A 22,317-nucleotide genomic window follows, 5' to 3' on the forward strand; every position below is an offset into this window, starting at 1 on the left:
AAACATGCATTGTCTTTTCCATTCCAAACTTTGAGAATCAGGAACAGGCCTAGACTTTGTCCTCTTGGTGTTGATGTTGAACAGTTGGAGAAAGACTGAGGGAAAAATGATGGTAGTTGCACCTTGTCTGAAAGGGTACCGATTATGGTGAGCTATAGATTTAGTCTGTCTGGCGCTAACCATGGCCGCCAAGACAGAGGCCCTAGGGTTTATCTTGTGCCTCCCATTCTGAGGCTCTAGATCTCCCATTCTAAGGTTCTGGGTCTCCCATTCTGAGGTTCTAGGTCTCCCATTCTGAGGCTCTAGATCTCTCTGAGGCTCTAGGTCTCTCATTCTCAGGCTCCAGATCTCCCATTCTAAGGTTCTAGGTCTCCCATTCTGAGGCTTTTGATCTCCCATTCTGAGGCTCTAGATCTCCTGTTCTGAGGCTCTAGATCTCTCATTCTCAGACTCCAGGTCTCCCATTCTGAGGCTCTAGGTCTCCCGTTCTAAGGCTCTAGATCTCTCTGAGGCTCTAGGTCTCTCATTCTCAGGCTCCAGATCTCCCATTCTGAGGTTCTAGATCTCCCATTCTGAGGTTCTAGGTCTCTCGTTCTCAGACTCCAGGTCTCCCATTCCAAGGTTCTATGTCTCCCGTTCTGAGGCTCTAGATCTCCCATTCTAAGGTTCTAGGTCTCCCATTCTGAGGCTCTAGATCTCTCTGAGGCTCTAGGTCTCTCATTCTCAGGCTCCAGATCTCCCATTCTGAGGCTCTAGGCCTCCCATCCTGAGGCTCTAGGTCTCCCATCTTCTTATAAATGCTACTTAATGTCCTGGTGTTCAGCACAGTACCAATGCACAAGAACAACCCCTTTTTTCACTTGAAGATTCACCAGAGACCTTCTAGCCATGCCCCAAACTTCATGGCCTTTTGTTTCCTATTGTTCTCACACAAAATAAGGGGTGTGCTTCAAGTCAGTCACTATTCAGCTTGGTTTCCTTCCTGAGCCTCTTCTGTCCCATTTTTGTTTGGTTGGTTTAGGTTTTGGTTTTGTGGGGTTTTGTTTTGTTTTTAGAGACAAGGTTTCTCTGTGTAGCCTTCACTATCCTAGACTTGCTATGTAGACCAGGCTGGCCTCAAACTCACAGCAAGCTGCCTGCCTCTGCCTCCCAAGTGCTGGGATTAAAGGCATGAGCCACCACTGCCCAGCTCTTCTGTCCCTTTTATATCTCCTGCATTTCAGGCAGTCTAGATAATTCTAACATGTTGCAAATGCTCATCTTTGCTGATGATGTTCCCTCTGCTCTTTCCTCTTTCTTGCTAGACTGAACATAAAGCCTGTGCAGTTGTCACCATTGCATGGCCAAGCACTGAACACAGCCTAGACCACAGCAAATGCCCAATTAGTGAGTGGGGGAGTGGATGTGTAAATACTGTTTTCACACCTGCCTCATCAGTCGTTGCCTTTGGAGTACAGAAGTCAATCTTAGGACCAATCATCTGACTGTGTTCCAAGACCACATTTTCAGTCAGTGTTCATAGTATGTCTTAAAAATGTGTGACTCTTGGTTTACATTCAGAATTTTAGACACACCAAGATGGGAAAACCATTTTCTTTAAGAGTGCCAAATACAAATAGCCAAAACACTGAGAGTGTAACATTTATATAATTCCCGGTTGTTTCATGGTTCTTCTTGCTATAGGTAAGTTCATTGTACATATGTGTAATAATGGCAATGTATATGTAAAAAATAAAGATATTTTTAAAAAATAAAATAAAATGAAATATAACTTTCTTACAGTAAAAAAAAAAAGTGTGACTCTTAAGTGAGGCTTATTATGTTATTACAGAAGTCAGTAGTAAAAGTTGAAAGTGACCCAAGTCTTGAAAACCAATGTCAGTGGCTCTTGTATGTCCTGGAAGCACAAGTTCTCAGTTTAAATGAGACACCGTGGTGATAGCTGGGCAGGTCATTAGCCTGATTTCAGAAGTCTCATTTGCAGCCTGTCCGTCAGCCTGTGGTGGCAGGTTAGTCAGACCACAAAATGTGATAGTGGTATATGATGGCAATTGTTGCACTTGAAACATAAAACTGGTAGCACTTCAGCCACGTTATTCAGTGAATAGTCTGGTACCACAGACACTGGCTGACCTGTCCCCTTGAACAACACTGCACATGGCTCAGGCTTAGCATCCTGGAAACAGGAACCAGGTTAAAGGTGGAGCAGTTGGCCTGGTTGGGTGGTATGTGCCTATTATAGAGGCAGGAATGTTAGTGAGTTCTAAGCCAGCTTGGACCACAGACCCCTTTAGTCACAAGGGGAACTGGGAGGTGAGAAAGAGTTCAAAAAATAAAGAATAAAAGGCACCAGGCTTACACTGAGAGTGGACAGGATGGAATAACAACTTCTTCTGTTTCCATTGGGACAGTCTCAGCAGCTCCAGCAGATCCCTTCCTCCGTTCTCCACAAAGAGACACACTGTGTGTTCCTTACTCCGCACGCTGTCTGAAGACACTTCTGGTTGTCATAACACTGTAGCAGCTCGTGTTCGTGCATCTAGTGGATAGAGGGCAGGGGTTTCCCCCCCCCTTTCTACCATGCCAAGGGTACCCCCTCATGACAGCCGAAATGTTGACAGAGCTACAGAAGGTTCAGAATCCTTCATTAAATGATACCTCACGCTGGGCGTGGTGGCACACACCTTTAATTCCAGCACTCGGGAGGCAGAGGCAGGCGGATCGTTGTGAGTTCAAGGCCAGTCTGGTCTACAAAGTGAGTCTAGGACAGCCAAGGCTACATAGAAAAACCCTGTCTCAAAAAAAAAAAAAAAAAAAAAAAACACACACACACACACACAAAAAAAAAACAAATTAAAAAAACCCTCAAGTCCTTGTGCTACTCAGGGTCTTGGTACTGTGTGAAATGAGATCATGTGTGGGTGGGGGAAAGTCTTCCAAAATGCAAAACACGCCGTCTCTTCAAGCTACACCATCTGACAGAGGCTGCGGCAGCTTCCTTCCCACTTTTGGCATCTGCCTGCCCATCAGACCTTATGTTCTTCTTGCCAGATCTCTCAATGGCTCACGTCAGTAGAGCCAAAATAAGGAGGGAAACGCTAAATCCCTCCAACTATTTCCTGTGACTGGAGCACATTAGCTCTGGAGGCACATGTGTGCTGCACTTGGTTGTTGGGTTTGTTCCATTTTTAGCATCACTCAGTGAAGTTGTTAAGAATGAATGTTAGGGGCTGGAAGGATGGCTCAGAGGTTAAGAGCACTGGCTGCTTTTCCAGAGGTCCTGAGTTCAATTCCCAGCAACCACATGGTGGCTCACAGCCATCTATAATGAGATCTGATGCCCTCTTCCCATCTGCAGGTGTGCACGCAGGCAGAGCACTGTATACATAATAATAAATAGATATTAAAAAAAATAAATGTTAGGTGTGTGCTGCTTATAAAGGGAGCAAGGTAATAGATTCCTAGCATGTAGTCGTGCGTTGTCAAACCCTGGAGCAGATAACCCCTCTGCTTCGCCTGCTCTCTGGCAAGTAGCCTCATCCGTCTTGGGACATACAGCTGGTGTCCCTGGGAACCCACAGCAAAATGTCTTCTGTTCAGGACCGTGTTGATAGAAGTGCCTGGGAAAACCGAGCCTCTTGGCTTTGCTTCTGTTTATCAAACACAGCCAACCATTGAATGATGCTCTTTGCCATAACAGAATCTGTTACCAGCATCAACATAGCCGAACCTTCATGAACTTTTCCTCAGTCGGGGCACGCGGGGGGAGGGGGGGCGCAGCTAAAGGTACAGGCCAGAATGTCATGGTCCCCTGTGTCTTCATCCTTTTAGGACTTTGCTTACAGCAAGGAGATTCACAAAAAGAAGGTTTTTAAAAAATTGTGCCCAGAGGGCAATTAGTGGAAGGGGGGCGGTTGCAGGATGAGCATGTGCTCCCATTCCCCCCCCACTCCTGCCCCCTTACTGTTTAGGTCTGTAGGTAAGTTCCTAGTTCTGTGATCTGGTTTTGAGTGGGACTCCTATGACCCTTTCAGTCTTAGGGCTGACAGACATGCCTTGATGCCAGAACCCAAGAGTGGGAGCGGCCCTCCCGCATGTTTACTCGAGTGGGTGGTGGCGGCGCCTTGGCACTGGACGAAAAGCTAAATGCCGCATGCTAGAGACCCAGTGCAGATGCTAATCTCGCTTTCCTGGTTTCCTCCTCGTTTCTCGAGAGCTCGCTCTTCACATAGAGTATTTCTGTAAGCCATGAGGTCATTCGCGACTTCAGTGACAAAGCTCTCCCTAACATCTGAATTCTGGTCTTAGAGTGACTCCCTCCCGTGCTCACCTTTTTTATTCTCTGTCCTTGCTTTCCAACTGCATACCCTAACCCTCAGCACTCCTTCTCTGTCAGGTAAATTGACTTAGAACTCAGCAGTTCTCCTTCCTCAGACTCCTGAGTGCTGGGTTTATAGGCATGATCCACTTAATCCACTTAAGTGATGCTCTTTAAAACAACAATAGCAGCTGCTAACCTATCTAGCGTAGTGTGTGAGTCAGTTGTCTTCAAATGTCACTAAAACCTCTCAGGTAGCTGCTGTCTAAACCACCTGAGTGCTGAGTGTGGGAATGCAAGTCAAAACTCATGGGACAGAGCGTGCGCTCGCTCTCGCGCTCTCTCTCTCTCTCTCTCTCTCTCTCTCTCTCTCTCTCTCTCTCTCTCTCTCTCTCTCACACACACACACACACACACACACACCACCACCACCACCACCACCATATACACACACTTCACAGAGCTATGAACCAAAATTAACTGGCAATCCAAGTAATTCTAGAATAAAGTCATACTAGCTTTTGGTCACAGATAAAGACTGGGTTTTTGGTTTGGTTTGGTTTGGTTTGGTTTTCCCAAGACAGGATTTCTCTGTGTAGCCTTGGCTGTCCTGGATTCACTTTGTAGACCAGGATGGCTTTGAACTCACAGTAATCTGTCTCCCAAGTGCTGGGATTACAGGAGTGCCCACCATACCCAGCTCAAAGACTGGTTTTTGACCACTGGAAATAGTTCTAAATAGATGCTGGACCAGTAAAAAGCTAAAGTCTGGATGAAAGATACTCTGAACCAGACTAAAACCAGAATTTCGTGTCTGAGGATCTGTGCTGTGAGTCTAGCTTGTAAGTGCAAATGTGACCCGGAGCAAAAGTTCTCCCAGAGTCCAGAGTAGCAACAGCTTACTTTTGAAAGTTTCATGCAGTTGCATATGCCAAGCTGTACAAATGAGTTCCTTCAAATAAATACCCTGCCGTGCTCACTTGACACTGGCAACCAGCAAGGAGGAGCCACGTGTTTTCATCCTGCTCCAAGGGAGCATGTGCTGGGAGGGTCCTGCCTCTCCAGGAATCTGGCATCCACCAGGATGCTTGGAGCATTTGCATCCAGTGTGTCGAGTCTTTTCTGGTTCTTTCTGGAACACCCTCTGCAAAGCGCTCGAGCCAAGGGTTAGATGAGGAACAAATTCACACTTGGATGCCTGAGCCACATCACCAGGGGAGAATGACACAGCTGGCAAGCTTACCTGTAATGAATGGCATCCGGGAAGCAGTCTCTACCAGAACTCACAGGCTCGGCTTCTCACATTGACTGGTTTAAAGCTGCCTCTGGGAGCCTTTTGCTTGCTTTCTTGTAAACACAAGAATCTTCTAGAGAGCCAGGATTCTTGCGTTAAGTTCAAGTTCAATTTTCTCATGGCGACATTCCTCGATCCCTGACTTTGAGGCTCTGTCCTGGGAGCCCTACACCTACCATTTTACTTAATGCTTGCCCTAGGAGGACAATCATTTGGAGCAGCTGGGGCGGGTGTGAACTCTGAGCCAGGCTGACACAGTTTCTGATGATTCTACTTAATTGCACTGTGCCTTTAGCCGTAAGGTAGGGCTAACCCCTGCAGACGTGAGGACCGGAGCGAGGTGGGAGACATCCAGATATGCGGGGTGCAGCACCGCCTGCTTCATAACAGGCTTTCGAGATGACGACTGTAAAAGCGCTTACAGGGTAAGCCCTGCCGTTCCCTGCCAGAGGAGTCAAGGTCGACCTTGCTCTGAAACCTGAGTTGCTCTGCCTGGTCGTCTGAAAAATTATTTCCTGCCATGTAAATGAACTTGAGAAAGTCTGTGCTATTTACCTAGATAGACCTTTGTTTTACTCGTAGCCTAGGATCAACCCTGTCCACACCTCTGCCTTACTCAGGGTTTTTGTCATTGTTCAGTATTTGGCATTCGCTGTCGTGTGTCCCTGCCCTTGCCTTTCTTAAGAGAGTATTCTAGGTTAATTGTATTGTTTTGCTTTAAGACAGGCCCGTCTAGAAGGCGTGATCTTCTTCCCTACCCTCCTGGGTGCTGGCTGAGGTTGTAGGTGTTGGCTGCCACACCCACTCCAAGGCTAATTTTTAATCCCTTTCTTTTTTCCTTGAGATAGAGTTTCTCCTTGCTGCCCTCCCTGGCTGTCCTGGAACTCACAGAGGTCGGCCTGCCTCTGCCTCCCAAGTGCTAAGGCTAGAGGAGGGCTCCGCCACTGGCCGGCTAATATCTCCTTTTCATGGTGCTAGGAAGTGAATCCCGGGCCTTGCACCAGCTGGGCTCCTGCTCCACCACTGGAATACTTTCCTTAGATTTCTGTCTTGGTTTCCCAGGATAAAGGCTAGCCGAGAATTTGACACGCTGTTGGGCATGAGCTTCCACTGCCAGTCCTTCTGTCCCCGCTTCCCCAACACTGGCATGGCAGGCTTGTGATGTCACACTGCCCTTCAAGGCTAATTTTCTATTTATTTGTTTGTTTGCTTATTTATGTGAGTGTGTGTGTGTGAGAGGTGGGGGGGGAATGTGTCTCTGTGTGTGTCTAAGTATCTGTGTGTCTGCTGAGAGTGTGTGTGTGTGTGTGTGTGTGTGTGTGTGTGTGTGTGTATGTATGTCTGTGTGTGTGTTTGTGTGAGTAAGTATATGTGTGTCTGAATATCTGTGTATGTGTTTGTGTGAGTATATGTGTGTCTGAGTATCTGTGTATGTGTTTGTGTGTGTGTTTCTATAAGTGAGTATACATGTGTCTGAGTGTGTGTCTGTGTGTCTGAGTGTCTGTATTTGTGTGAGTGTGTGTGTCTATCTGTGTCTGAGTATCAGTGCATGTGTTTGTGTGTGTCTGTGTATGTTTTGTTTTTGTTTGTTTGGTTGGGTTTTGTTTGTTTGTTTGTTTGTTTGTTTTCCGAGACAGGCTTTCTCTGTGTAGACTTGGCTGTCCTGGACTCCCTTTGTAGACCAGGCTGGCATCTGTATATGTCTTTATGTGTGTGTTTGGGTGAGTGAGTGTGTGTGTGAGTGGATATACACATACAAGTGAGCACACCAGAAGAAGATGTGGGCTTCCTTGGAGCTGAAGTTACAAATGTTCATGCAGCCTGTGTGTTTGTCTGGGTCAGAGCTCCCGCTCATGTGACTGCGCAACAGGCATATTCTGCCACTGGGCCATCTCTGCAGCTCCCCTGGACTAATTTTTTTCTTTCTTCCCTTCCCTTTATGAAGGCTATTTATTTTTCCTTTTAAAAATATTATTTAATTAAAATATATTTATACCAATTTTCCTCTTTCTTTTTCTCCTTTTAATCTCTCCCATGTACCCTGCCCTCCTTGTTTTCCCTCAAACTCATGGCTAATTTTTAAAAGCAGAATTCTGAGGTGGCTGGCTGTTGTTTACCTTGAGGACTGTAACCTTGCTAGAAACAAATGGTTAAGAATTAAAGCTTGGCTCTTGTGAAGCAGTTCCTGGTCAGTAAGCAGGAGGGCCGAGTACCTCAGACTTCAGCTTCCTTGTGTCTCAGCACAATTCACCTAACTGGGACGTGGGAGCCTCATGGACAAGAACAACCTGCAGCTGGCACAGGACACACCAGTAGGGGTTACTCAAAATATATTGGAGTGGGTGGGTAGGTAGATGAATGGGTGGATAGATGGATGGGTGAGTGGATAGATGGATGGGTGGGTGGATAGATGGATGGGTGGGTGGATAGATGGATGGGTGGGTGGGTGGGTGGATGGGTAGGTAGATGAATGGGTGGATAGATGGATGGGTGCGTGGGTGGATGGACGCGTAGATGAAGAACAAAAACCTCCTTTATCTTTTAAACTATCATTCACACATGAGTGTTGGAAGCCGAGCTATCCCACCCCTTTTACCAGATAATTCTTCTTCCAGATTTCATAAATACTACCACTGCAGCGCAGGCTAAGATGAGAGACCGAGGGGTGGGAAAGGGGTGGGAATGGAACCATGGGAATGTATTACATGTGTGTATAAAACTATCAGGGAGTGATGATGCTCTCCTGAAAGACCAGCACTTAGGAGGCTGAGCGAGGGGATTGCCATGAGTTGGAGGCTAACCTGAGACAGGCCAACCTGTTCAGAGAAAAGAGAAACCGAAAGGCTGCGTACTAAATGAGTTGTGGCTGGGGAGAGGGTGGGATTTGGTGGGCAGAGAATGGTGGATCCCTGCTACTTACTAGCCAACCTGCCTAGCCAAACCAGCAAGCTCCAGGTTCAGTAAGCAATCCTGCCTCAAAAACTATGGCACCAAACAATGGGAGGAAGGACACCCAACACTGAACCTCCGGCTTCTACACCCACCCATACACATCCACACAAGCATACACACACTAGAATTTCTTCATGGGTCCTGAAATCAAGCCGCCGTTAACCAACCTGGGAAACAGGAGAGAGTGAAAGTGAATAGACTTAGCAAGCCGAGTCTACATTACTCAGCTCTGCTAAGCTGCCACTCTCTGACTGTTCCACATACATACATACATACATACATACATACATGCATACATACATACATTTTTTTTAATGGGCTCTGCACACCAAAGCCAGGGACCAGGTTGGAGAGAGAGCACCGCAGGCTGTGCAGGCCATACTGCCTGCATTCCAGCTACTCAGCTCTGCGGCTCTCCACGACAGTCAGCAGCAGTACTTTTCCCCACCCCCACCCCACATTAAGGATATGGTTTCATAAATAAGACCTTACCCTAAACAAATGGCTTGACCATATTTGGTCCATGGCTGGAATTCGCTGAGCCCCATCCAAAGCAGGAAGAGTTGTCCCAAGTCCAATCTGCTATAGGGTTGGAGAGAAACGAAGTGTTGGCCCTGTAGTGGCTTTTTTTGAGGAATTAAGTAAATGATTTATTATGTCTAAACTTTTGGCCTCAAAATTTACAAATCAATATTTTATATAACTTAACTGTGGCATGTTGATAAGAGAATGGAGCATGTAGGCTGTAAGATTTTCATAAATGTGCTAAGCTGACCCAGCATCTCATGTCATCTGTCTGTCTGTCTGTCTGTCTGTCTGTTGTTTTCAATGCTGAGGACCAAACCCAAGACCTTGTGCGTTATAGGCAAGTATGACATTTTGAAAGGTCTAACATTTGGGACACTAGAGAAATGGCTCAGTGGTTAAGAGGGCTTACTGCTCGTGTAGAGGATCCAGATTCGGTTCACAGCACCCCCATCAGTGTAGAGGATCCAGATTCGGTTCACAGCACCCCCATCAGTGTAGAAGATCCAAGTTCGGTTCACAGCACCCCCATCAGCCTAGAAGATCCAAGTTCAGTTCACAGCACCCCCATCAGTGTAGAGGATCCAAGTTCAGTTCACAGCACCCCCATCAGTGTAGAGGATCCAGGTTCAGTTCACAGCACCCCCATCAGTGTAGAGGATCCAGGTTCAGTTCACAGCACCCCATCAGTGTAGAGGATCCAAGTTCAGTTCACAGCACCCCCATCAGTGTAGAGGATCCAGGTTCAGTTCACAGCATCCCCATCAGTGTAGAGGATCCAGGTTCAGTTCACAGCACCCCATCAGTGTAGAGGATCCAGGTTCAGTTCACAGCATCCCCATCAGTGTAGAGGATCCAGGTTCAGTTCACAGCACCCCCCCCCTCAGTGTAGAGGATCCAGGTTCAGTTCACAGCATCCCCATCAGTGTAGAGGATCCAGGTTCAGTTCACAGCACCCCATCAGTGTAGAGGATCCAGGTTCAGTTCACAGCACCCCATCAGTCGTCTCACAATGTCCTGTTACTCAAGCTTCAGAGGATCTGATGCCCTGGTCTGCTCTCCACAGGCACTCACATGACATACACACAGACACATACGTACACGCACACATAGAAAATACAATAAACACATTTTTAAAGGCATGTCATTGATTAAGGGCCTCTATCAAAATCCCAGTTTTCTTTCTTTCTTTTTTTTTTTTTCCTTTCTTTTTTGCCTCTCTGAAACAGCTCAAGTTTTAAAGGGTGTACGTGTGCGTGCACTAAGGTGTAAGTTCTATCCCTGTGACCGCCTATCAGTGATATGTTTTCCCTGTTGTAACACAGAATCTCCTTTGGTGACACCTATGTTGATGTATGCATTTGGCGTCCTCCATTGCAGGTCACTGGTTTTGAACAGTCTCCTAAGCTACACATGTTCATCTTCCATTCGGAAGGAGAGAGGTCCTCACACTCAAGTCTGGCGTTGAGGTTAGAGGAGCAAGTGTGTCATTCCCAGTGACTGAGAAAACCCTTCTGATGAGGAGCTGTGGCCAAGCTAACGTGCAAGCATTGGAGCACAAAGAAAACAAGATAAATAAATAGAAGGAAGCCTTATCCAAAGATACTTTTTGGGTTTTCAAGGCAGAGTCTCTCTGTGTAGCCTTGGCTGTCCTGGACTCACTTTGTAGACCAGGCTGGCTTTGAACTCACAGCAATCCGCCTGCCTCTGCCTCCCAAGTGCTGGGACTGAAGGCGTGCACCACCACTCCCAGCTCATTTTTAATTTTTTATTACATTTATTTGTATAGCTAGGGGAGCTGGGCATGTGTGTGTGGAAATCAGAGAACAACTTGCAGGGTTTGTCTTCTCCACCATATGGGTCCCAAGGTCAGGCTTGGAGGCAAGTGCCTTTACTAACTGAATTGTCTCACCAGTCCCCCAAAGATTTTTTTTTTTCTAAATGAGAAAAATCTGTCTTTAAAATCACTGTAAAATTCAAACAATTGGCCTGAGTTGTCACCACAATTTGAATCAAAGGTTATATTGCATTTCTTGAGCTATTGCAGTGTTCCAGGCATAGGTCAAAGTTTCTTGTTCAAGATGGGCATGGTGGTGCATAGCTATATATAATCTCAGCTCTGGGAAGGCTAAGGCAGGAGGAACGTGCCTGGACTCATGTGGGAGCATCTATATCTGTTCCTTTTTTTGTTTGATAACATTACCAACACAACTTGTTTTTAAAAGCTTTATTTGGCTAACAGTTCCAGAGGGTTAGAATCCAAGATGGCCAGAACAGTATAACAGCCAGCAGCAGCCCAGGAAGCTGGAACAGCCAGCTGAGAGCTCACATCTGGAGCCACAAGCACTAAGCGAAGAAGCTGCAAGTAGGGCAAGGCCTTCTGCTCTCTGAGTGACACACTTCCTCCAGCAAGGCCACACCTCCCAAACTGCCCCAAACACACCACCAACTGGGGACCAAGACTGTGGGGACAGTTCTCACTCAAACCACCGAAGCATCTTGTATTTATTAGCTCATTTGTTGTGCTAAAATTGATACTATCATTAGGATTCCCATTTACAGGAAGGGAAACTGATTCCTATAATGGCTGAAATACCATGAAATATGAGATATAATATGAAATATGCACCACACCACAGATATGATATTGAGAGATTTATTATATGAGCATAGGGAGAGAAAAAAAGGAAGAGGCAGAAAGAGAGGGGGAGGGAGAAATAGAAACAATAAAAAGAGAGGTAAGAAAATGGAGGAGGGGGCAGGAGAGATGGCTCAGAGGTTAAGAGCACTGTCTGGTCTTCCCGAGGTCCTGAGTTCAATTCTCAGCAACCACATGGCTCACAACCATCTGTAATGTGATCTGATGTCCTCTTCAGGCCTGCAGGTGTGCATAAAGACCACTGCATAAATAATTAATAAATAAATCTTAAAAAAACAAAAACAAAAGGAAAATGGAGGACAGAGAGCAACAGAGAAGAAGAGAAGAGGGAAGGGGGGGGTGTGCTCTTTTATGCCCTGGGCAGAGGGCAGAGCCACGCCCAGTGGCAGGTAGGCAGTGACATCACAGGAAGGCAGACTGGGGCAGAATCCTAACTGTGTCTAAGTGCCCTCCTCCTAATCCTACAATCAGGAAGGGTTGGTTAGGACCTGGACAGCAGTGCGGCCTGGCTGCAGGGCCTGCCTCTAACTGAACGCCCAACTGCTCTTGCAAATGAGCCAGAGAAGAACATGCTGGCGCTGCGTGGCAGATCCACGTCTCCATCTTGTGTGTCGGTGTGAATGTGATGGTTCTTTCACTCTTTCTGAGACCGGCTTTCGCTCTGTGCGTTGACTCAAAACCCACAGTCCTCTTGCCTCTACCTTGTGAGCCCTGGAACTAGGGTGTGGGGCACTGTACCTAGCTCCCCTTTTTCTTCCTCTCCTGTTTGCGGTACTGGGTGTTGAACCCAGCGCCTCACACGCTCGCTAGGCAAGCACTGTCCAATGTCCAGTACATCCTCAGACACCTTAATGGTTATTGACTTTTTCCTGAATCGTCTCGTGCACAATTTTAAGAGTAAACTGTGGTGTGCTCCTGCTTCTAGTTAAATGATGGAACCTTGACGGTTGTTGAAGTGGCATTTTACAAAGAGGGAGAATGTGTCGGGGTGTTTCTAAAACATGGAGCCACAAAAAGGAAGAAGTCACACCTGAGACAGTAGCCTACAAAATAGAAAAAAAAAAGTGGAGAAAGCTTTATTTATGATGGCAATCGTTGGATGGCAAGCCGTCGGTCTTGTTTCTTTCTTGTTGGTATTTTATTTTATGTGTAGATGTTTTGCCCACGTGTATGAATGTTTGCACCACATTACCATCTAGTGCCTGCAGAGGCCAAAAGAGGGTTTCAGATCTCCTGGAACTGGAATCACAGACAGTTGTGAGCTACCACGTGAGTACTGACAATCAAACCTGAATCCTCTAGGAGAGCAGCTGCCAACTGCTAAGCCATCTCTCCAACCCACTTCCTGATTTTCTGTAGATTTCATTTATCCAGTAATGAGATGGATTTCGTCTTTAAAAAGTTCATTCAGATGCTGGCCTGTGGCAGCGCATGCCTTTAAAATCCCAGCTCTCGGGAGGCAGAGGCTGGCAGATCTCTGAGTTTGAGGCCAGTCTGGTCCACAGAGTGAGACCAGGACAGCCAAGGCTGCTACACAGAAAAATCCTGTTTTAGAGAGAGAGAGAGAGAGAGAGAGAGAGAGAGAGAGAGAGAGAGAGAAGAAGGAGGAGGAGGAGGAGGAGGAGGAGGAGGAGGAGGAGGAGGAGGAGAGAAGAAAGGAAGAAAAGAAAGAAAGAAAGAAAGAAAGAAAGAAAGAAAGAAAGAAAAAGAAAGAAAGAAAGAAGTTATTCAGGGGCTGGAGAGATGACTCACGGGTTAAGAGCACTGTTTGCTCTTGCCAGAGGTCCAGAGTTGAATTCCCAGCAACCACATGGTAGCTCACAACCATCTATAATGAGATCTGGTGCCCTCTTCTGGTGGGAAAGCTTACATGCAGGCAGAGCACTATACATAATAAATAAATCTTTTTTTTAAAAGGTTATTCAGAACTTTGCATTATACAAGCATTACTTGGACACACAGACACACAGACACACACACACACACACACACACACACACAGACATACACACACACACACACAGCTAACCTGAGAGAGAGTTTCTCTGTGTGGCCCTGGCTGTCCTGGAACTCTCTTTGTAGACCATGCTGGCCTCAAACTCACAGAGATCTGTCTGCCTCTGCCTCCCGAGTGCTGGGATTAGAGGAGTGTGCCACCATGCCTGGCCTGTTCACAACTTTTAATGGAATCATTATGCTATGCTCTCTAAATAAACCACTGTCACCCATGGCTACTTAATTTAAATCAAAGTTTTAATTTACCTTTCCCCCCCCTATTTAAGCTCTATTAGTCTCAGATGGCTAGCAACATCTGTCCTATCATCTCCCCTGAAATTGTATCGAGCCAGGTGTGGTGACTGGTACCTATATTCCCAGAACTTGGCGGAGTTGGGGGAGGGGGTGGGCGGTAGGGGGGAGGGGCAAGGTGAGGCAGGAGTTTGTTGTGCTGAGTTCAAGGCCACACTGAGCTACTTACCAAGTCCTGGCCTTTAACCAACAAAATAAACAAAGAGTTGGGCTGTTGGTGGCTTCCATCTGTAGTCCCAGCACTCAGCAGGCTGGGCTCGAGCAACTGCCGTGGACCCCCTGCCACAGAATGAGTTCCAGGTCATCTTAGGGCGAGTGAGTGAGAGCCCACCTAAATTAGTAAATGTTGCTTTGCACAGCACAGTTCTGAAGAAAACCGAGGTTCCTGTGAGAACTAGGGCAATTTGCGCAAGTTCTGAGTCTCTTTCCCCACAAGTAAGCTGAGATGAGTGTCGGTGAGTGTGCTCAAAGGCGGAGAAGGCAAACTAAGAACACAGGTGCTGTTTCTTTGAACCCTATGGTGCCTTTTCCCCTAGAGAAATTGCTTCACAGCCTCCCGAATTAACCTGGCTGTTCATGGACAGAGTCCAAATCTGTGAAAGGTTCACAAGGTTTTGCCCGGGTAAACTGTAAAAAATCTGACTAGCCTGCACTAGGACAACTCGGCAGCAGCTGAGACATCCCATTTCCTGTTGAAAACTTCAGCGTGGCAGCTCAGAATCCACCTTGTAGGAAAACGCCTCTTTGAAGTCTGCTCTAATAAGCACACTGCTCTCGGTCTGGAGGCGTACAGTGGTAGAACGCTTGCCTAGCATGTACCGCCACGACCTGCCTGTTCACACACATGCATTGCCACTGAGTGTGATCAGCAACAAAGGAGGTGAGGTCAGGACAAAGTCCCCGCGGGGCTCCCCACCTCACACTCCTCCTTTCTCTTTTGCAGGTTTCCACTAGCTGTGGATGCCTCTGACATTATGACCGCAGAAGATTCCACCACAGCCATGAATAGCGATCCAACAGTGGGGTCCTCCGCCAAGGTGCCAGAGGGCGTGGCGGGCGCGCCCAACGAGGCTGCGCTCTTGGCGCTGATGGAGCGCACCGGCTACAGCATGGTGCAGGAGAACGGGCAGCGCAAGTATGGTGGACCCCCGCCCGGCTGGGAGGGCCCGCACCCCCAGCGCGGCTGTGAGGTCTTCGTGGGCAAGATCCCGCGCGACGTGTATGAAGACGAGCTGGTGCCTGTGTTCGAGACCGTAGGCCGCATCTACGAGCTACGCCTCATGATGGACTTTGACGGCAAGAACCGAGGCTATGCCTTCGTCATGTACTGCCACAAGCACGAGGCCAAGCGAGCTGTTCGTGAGCTCAACAACTACGAGATCCGCCCGGGCCGCCTGCTGGGCGTGTGCTGCAGCGTGGACAACTGCCGCCTCTTCATCGGCGGCATCCCCAAGATGAAGAAGCGCGGAGAGATCCTGGAGGAGATCGCCAAGGTCACTGAGGGCGTACTCAACGTGATCGTGTACGCCAGTGCGGCAGACAAGATGAAAAACCGAGGCTTCGCCTTCGTGGAGTATGAGAGCCATCGCGCCGCGGCAATGGCACGTCGCAAGCTCATGCCGGGTCGTATCCAACTGTGGGGCCACCAGATCGCTGTGGACTGGGCCGAGCCTGAGATCGATGTGGACGAGGATGTAATGCAGACAGTGAAAATACTCTATGTGCGCAACCTCATGATCGAGACCACGGAGGAGACCATCAAGAGGAGCTTCGGCCAGTTCAACCCGGGATGCGTGGAAAGGGTAAAGAAGATCCGTGACTACGCCTTCGTGCACTTCACTAGCCGCGAGGACGCTGTGCACGCCATGAACAACCTCAATGGCACCGAGTTGGAGGGCTCCTGCCTGGAGGTCACGCTGGCCAAGCCTGTGGACAAAGAGCAGTACTCGCGCTACCAGAAGGCAGCCAAGGGCGGTGGTGGCTCAACTGAGGTGGCAGCGCAGCAACCCAGCTACGTGTACTCCTGTGATCCCTACACGTTGACCTACTATGGCTACCCCTACAACGCGCTCATCGGGCCCAACAGGGACTACTTCGTAAAAAGTTAGTGGACACGCTTCCCTTGAGGGGCCCCTGGGTGTCCAGCCCCTGGGCTCTTCCCTCTTAGGTTGAGGCTCTGAGTGCTGACTCACATTCCTTTGGATGCGTGGTCACATCATTGGGACCATTTGTCCCTTGCAAGGGTCTAACCCATGCTGGTCCGCTCTGCCTATCCCTTGGAGGTTATGTTAAAATCTGATTCTGGGCCCTAACCTGGCGGTGGCCAGCCCTGCAATCCCAGCATTCGAAAGGGTGGGGCAAGAGGATTCCTAGTTTGAGGCCAGCCTGGTTTACCACTTCCGAAGTTAAGTCTTAAGGTGTTGGTTGGCGCAGCCATGGTTCCTTACAGTCACTGAGACTATAAAACCAAGCATGAATATAGAAAACATAGCATAGGTTCAAGGGCCACAGCCCTGTTCCCTGGGTCTGAATTAATATCCTCTGCTTTTTTTTTCTTCTTAAGCACTGAAAGGGATGGATATATATCCCTTAACAGATCAAAAATTTTTAAACCCTAAAACTGAAGTTGCAATTACAATCCTTGGAGCTCACCTCACAGCGAGCAGGCAGATTAGAATGACAAATTAGACCAGAATGGCTTGTCAGAAGCATCCCTGTGGTCCGCCACTGTTGCTGGCTCACCCTTCGTTGTGTTGTTGTTGTTATTAAGCAGGCAACGTAAGAGGCCGAGGGCGAGGCGCAGCTGGAAACAGAACCCCAGGGCCCAGGGGTTCCTACCTCGGAGGATACTCTGCTGGCCGTGGCATTTATAGCCGATACCACGAAGGCAAAGGAAAACAGCAGGAAAAAGGATACGAACTTGTGCCGAATTTGGAAATCTCTGCTGTCAATCCAGTTGCCATTAAACCTGGCACAGGTCAGTGAAAACAGAGCAAATGCATCAGTTGGTCCAAAACCTCATCCCTCTCTTTGAAGTGAATCCTAGCCTTCATGGCTCTTAAATCTGTCCTACACACAGGTTCTCTCCCCTGCTGCTAAAAGACATCTCGCAGCCCCCCACCCCTGCACCACCTTCTTAGGGGACGTCTCCCCACCTTCCACCCCTGCACCACCTTCTTAGGGGATGTCTCCCCACCTTCCACCCCTGCACCACCTTCTTAGGGGACGTCTCCTCGCCTCCTCACCCCTGCACCACCTTCTTAGGGGACGTCTCCTCGCCTCCTCACCCCTGCACCACCTTCTTAGGGGACGTCTCCCCACCTTCCACCCCTGCACCACCTTCTTAGGGGACGTCTCCCCACCTTCCACCCCTGCACCACCTTCTTAGGGGACGTCTCCTCGCCTCCTCACCCCTGCACCACCTTCTTAGGGGACGTCTCCCCACCTTCCACCCCTGCACCACCTTCTTAGGGGACGTCTCCTCGCCTCCTCACCCCTGCACCACCTTCTTAGGGGACGTCTCCCCACCTTCCACCCCTGCACCACCTTCTTAGGGGACGTCTCCCCACCTTCCACCCCTGCACCACCTTCTTAGGGGATCGAACTAATTCTGGCCACGCTCACCTTAGAATGTCAGGGAGTTTTTCAGACATGTGTCACCACCAGTCTTCTGGCTATTTCTCTCTCTGTGACCACGTAAGGCAGAGTCAAGAGTGGGGGTGGGCAAGGATTAGAAGAGAATGAAGTTCCCTGGTTCTTCTGTCATCCAGAATGTCTTTCCCTTGTGAAGGTGGGTAAGCGCTCCATCACAGAGCTACAGCCCAGCTGTGCGGCAGCCATTGGGAAGCAGAGGGGGCCGGGCATTGCCAGTTTTAAGAAAAACTAGGAACTTCTTTTCCAGAGCAAACAGTGTCAGTTTTCCTGTGGTTATCTGAGAGGTGAGGCTTCTACAACAGGATCCTGCGTTTGGTGAGTTTGGCAGAGTCACTCTCTGCAGCTTCTCCACACGCTGACCTCCGAAGCCATGGAGAAAATCCTGTGGCTAGCCGCAATGATTCTCTCTCAGGCCTTGGCCTCCCTGAGGGTAGGAAAGGGAACTTTTGAAGGCCACCTGCTCCTCTGCTTCTTGCACACTTCTTCCCCTAGATAAGAGGCAAGGAATTGGCACATGGGGATTTGGAACATAGGTTTAAAGTGTTGAAGGAATTCAGTGCCGTCTTCACTTTGGTTGAGTGGCCAAGCCACTGTTTATGTTATGGCCATCCTGTCTCTTTGCCTTTGATCATAGCCATCTTAGTAGAAGAAACGCACTTACAGCTGCAGAGAAAACATACATGAAAGGACTCTGAGTGTGTACATTCCGTGTTCTGCCTATCCTTTCAGCACACACAGCATGCACACACACAAACACACACAGGCTCCCAAACCGGGTCCAGCGTCTCTTCCTTTTGATCTCTTGATATTGCACATTGGCGTTCGGTAACTCTATCTGTTTGAATCTCTGCTTGAGGCCGTTCTTTGGACTCTACTCACCGGAATTATTTGAGTTGGCAGGTTCTAGTGAAAGCCCAGGCCACCCTACTTCACTGCTATAAGTGGATGTTAGCACATCGGAGGCTTTTCCGTTTTCCATTCAATCCCCACTCGCACCACCCCCACACCTCCGGCTGCATCAGTAATGCTACCAGGAAGTACAAAGGTGGGGAGGATGTACGCACGTCTCCAGGCTGTCAGAACGACACCTTACCTCGGCCTGCTTCTTAAGGTGTTGTAAGCGTGCGAAGGGCTTTGTCTGTGGCGAGTAATGAAAGGGAGGATCCGCAGAATTCACGCTCACACTTGCTGGGAAATGTCAGTGCAGAGACCTCTGTGGAGGAGCTCCATCCCGGTGTGGTGCCGAGCCAGCCGAGCAGAGCCCGGTGAGTGTGCAGAGCTACATGACTGCTAACCTGGGCCCCTGCCAGTGATGCACCTGTCTTGTCCCCGCTTCTCTCGCAGTGGCCATCCCTGCCATCGGTGCCCAGTACTCCATGTTCCAGGCAGCCCCAGCCCCTAAAATAATTGAAGATGGCAAGATCCACACGATGGAACACATGATCAGCCCCATTGCCGTACAGCCTGACCCCGCCACTGCCGCCGCCGCCGCCGCTGCAGCTGCCGCTGCTGCCACCGTCATTCCTGCTGTATCCACACCGCCACCTTTCCAGGTAGAGTTCTTCTTGCCCAGTGGCCAGAAATTTATGTATGGAGCCCCTGAGAGTTCTTGCTGTGGCTACTGTCATCTCTGCGTGGAGCCTTTCTTCATCATAGACTCCTTCAGTATTCAGCACTGAGATTATACTCCATGCAATGGTATTTAAAAATACGAGGGTTTTAAAATTTGATTTTTCCCAGGGTAAGGGATCAAACCTAGGGTGTTATACATGTCAGGCAAGTGCCCCCCCCCATATACACACTGCAATGCCCTCCTAGCTCTTAAAAAATATTTAATGTGAAATAGCAAGAAAGAAATGTTTAGCTCTATGAAGATTTTTTAAAAGTTTATTATTGTTGTTAAAAGTACATATATATCTATCTATATGGGACTAGTTTGGCTCAGCAGGTAAAGACACTTGCTTCCAAACCTCATGACCTGAGTTCAATCCCCAGGACCCACATGGTGGGAGAGAGCCAACTCGGACCTCCCTCCATCCGTGCCCTGTGACACACAGCTAACCTCCGACCCCGTGTGCACACACATATACACGCCCAAAACGGGCTGTGTGCGCATGTAATTCATAGGAAAGATTTTTAAAAATGGACAAGTGGGCATGTAATTCATTTTTTATAATGGAGGAGATATAGAAAATCTTCCTCGCCTCCAGCCATAACTCACACTGTGATTGCCCTCTCTTCCCACACTGATCCTACCGTGTTTGCCCTCCACCCTCCCACCTACCCAGAGAGCCTCTCCTGTGCCTCTCATTAATACCTTATTCTGAGGCATATGTCTGCCGGTGTCTCCTTTCTTGGAAGGCTGCCCTCCAGACCTAAGGATTCTTCTCATGTAGCCCATGGGGGGCATCTGTTGAGCAGGGAGAAAAAAAATCTTAAAACTATTTCTCTCTGAGTGAGCGAATGATAAATACAAATGCCCCAGGCCTCTCAACCCGTTGGACAAGAATTAACAGGAAGTGCATTTTGAAAAGCAGAAGTTCCTATCTGTGCTAGAATCCTGAAGGTTGCATGTTATTTGAGCTGGGCTGTCCTGTTGTGTACAAGTGTCTCGGTGATTTTCCAGTGGCCAGGCATACGATTTGTCATAGCTAGTCACTTGCCCTTTCCTACTCTAAACTAAGTTTTGAGTGCTTCACTAAGAAGGGGTTAAACCAGTTGGAATTATTCATGCACCAGCATGTTACTATATGATTTTTTTTTTTTAATTCAACTTAGGGCCTTCTTTTTTGTTATCTTTTGGTTTTGAGATAAGGTCTAGATATGCAGTCCAAACACACCCCCACAACTCAAAACCTCTTAAAAATAAATTTAAAAAGTATCTCACTCTGTATAATATTTAATTTTAGAGGGTTGGAGAGATGGCTCAACAGTTTGGAGTATGTGATGCTCTTTCAGAGGTCCCAGGCTTAGTTCTTGAGTTCCCAGAACCCATAACTGCCTGCAACTCCAGCTCCAGGTTGAGACAGGGTATCACTTTAGCCCTGCATGGCCCGAAATTCCCAAAAATCTTCCTGCCTTTACCTCCTGAGTGCTGGATTAAACACATGTGCTACCACCAGCTGGCCTTGACTAAAGGTGTGATGACTTGATAAAATCATACAAATAAGGCTGTAAGAACAGTGCCTGAAAGACCATGTGTGTCATCATCACTGCAGTAGCATTTTTTTCAGTAGTTTTTTTATTTGCTCATTTTTACATCCCAGTTGCTACCCCACTCCTTCTTATCCTCCCCGTCTCACCCTCCCATCCCTTTTCCCCCAGACCCCCTTCACCTCTTCTTACCCCCACCCCCAGGGACCAACCCACCCTGGCACGTCAAGTTGCATCAGGACTAAACACCTCCTCTTTCACTGAGGCAGGACAAGGCAACCCTGCTAGGGAAACAGGATCCAGAGGGAGCCAGCAGAGTCCAAGTCAGAGATGGCCCCCTGCTCCAATTGTTAGGGCACCCACTTAAGGACCAAGCAGCCCATCAGTTTCATACATGTAGGGGGCCTAGGACCAGCCCATGCATGCTCTTTGGTTGGTGGTTCAGTCTCTGTGAGTCCCCGTGGGCCCGGGTGAGTTGGCTGTGTAGGTCTTCTTGTGCTGTCCTTGGCCCCTCCAGCTCCCTCAGTCCTTCCCCTAACTCTTCCACCTAATGTTTGGCCGTGGGTCTCTGCATCTGTTTTCATTATCTGCTGGGTGGAGCCTCTCAGAGGACAGTTATGCTAGGCTCCTGCCTGTAAGGATAGCAGAGCATCATTAACAGTGTCGGGGGTTGGGTCTCTCCCATGGGGTGGGTCCCAGGTTGAGCCAGTCAGTGGTTGGCCGTTCCCTCAATCTCTGTTCCATCTTTTATCCCTGCATATCTTGTAGAATCTGAGAGAGTTCCAGTGTTTGGGAAGTAGAGGCGTGAAGATGAAGGCTTGAGAATCATCATTGAGATACAGTTCATTGGCAGCCAGACTGTCCCAAAACAATGGGAAAAAATATCTAGGAGGCAGCCATACCTGGTAGCACAGGCCTGTAATTCTAGTACTTGGGAGGCCAAAGCAGGGACGTGGGAAGTTCAAGGCTTGTATGGCAGAGGGCGATATTATCTCAAAATAAAAGGTTTGATGATGGTGGTGATGGTGGTGGTGATGATGATGATGGTGGTGGTGATGGTTATGGTGATGGTGGCGGTGGTGATGATGATGATGGTGGTGGCAGTGGTGATGATGATGGTGGTGGTGATGATGATGATGGTGGTGGTGATGGTGATGGTGGCAGTGGTGATGGTGATGATGATGGGGATGGTGGGGATGATGGTGGTGATGATGATGATGGGGATGGTGGGGATGATGGCGGTGGTGATGAAGGTGGGGATGGTGATGATGGTCGTGATGATGGTGGGGATGGTGGTGATGGTGATGTGGTGATGATGGTGGTGGTGATGGTTATGGTATCGGTGGTGATGGTGATGAGGATGGTGATGATGGTGGGGATGATGGTGGTGATGATGGTGGGGATGATGGTGGGGATGATGGCGGTGGGGATGGTGATGATGGTGGGGATGATGGC

General features: G+C 48.4%; 1 protein-coding gene across 13 annotated transcripts in view; it reads left to right on the plus strand.

The window, feature by feature from the left end:
- The window catches only part of RBM47 (RNA binding motif protein 47), a 139,328-nt gene that overhangs the window by 113,427 nt on the left and 3,584 nt on the right, over window positions 1-22,317 (plus strand). For 9 of the 13 annotated variants that reach the window (XM_084797599.1, XM_084797601.1, XM_084797597.1 and 6 more), the window contains 3 exons: window positions 14,999-16,158; window positions 16,826-17,032; window positions 19,054-19,262. In XM_084797599.1, the coding sequence (XP_084653725.1) occupies window positions 15,030-16,158; window positions 16,826-17,032; window positions 19,054-19,262 (1,545 nt within the window). In that variant the 5' untranslated portion in view covers window positions 14,999-15,029. Of the gene's footprint in view, window positions 1-5,905; window positions 6,038-7,843; window positions 7,925-14,998; window positions 16,159-16,825; window positions 17,033-19,053; window positions 19,263-22,317 lie in introns of those variants that run through there. The other 4 variants (XM_084797592.1, XM_084797594.1, XM_084797589.1 and 1 more) reach the window with 4 other exon arrangements.

The sequence above is a fragment of the Acomys minous genome (assembly GCF_964271855.1).
Source record: "Acomys minous genome assembly, chromosome: 10".
In the NCBI taxonomy this organism is placed as follows: domain Eukaryota; kingdom Metazoa; phylum Chordata; class Mammalia; order Rodentia; family Muridae; genus Acomys; species Acomys minous.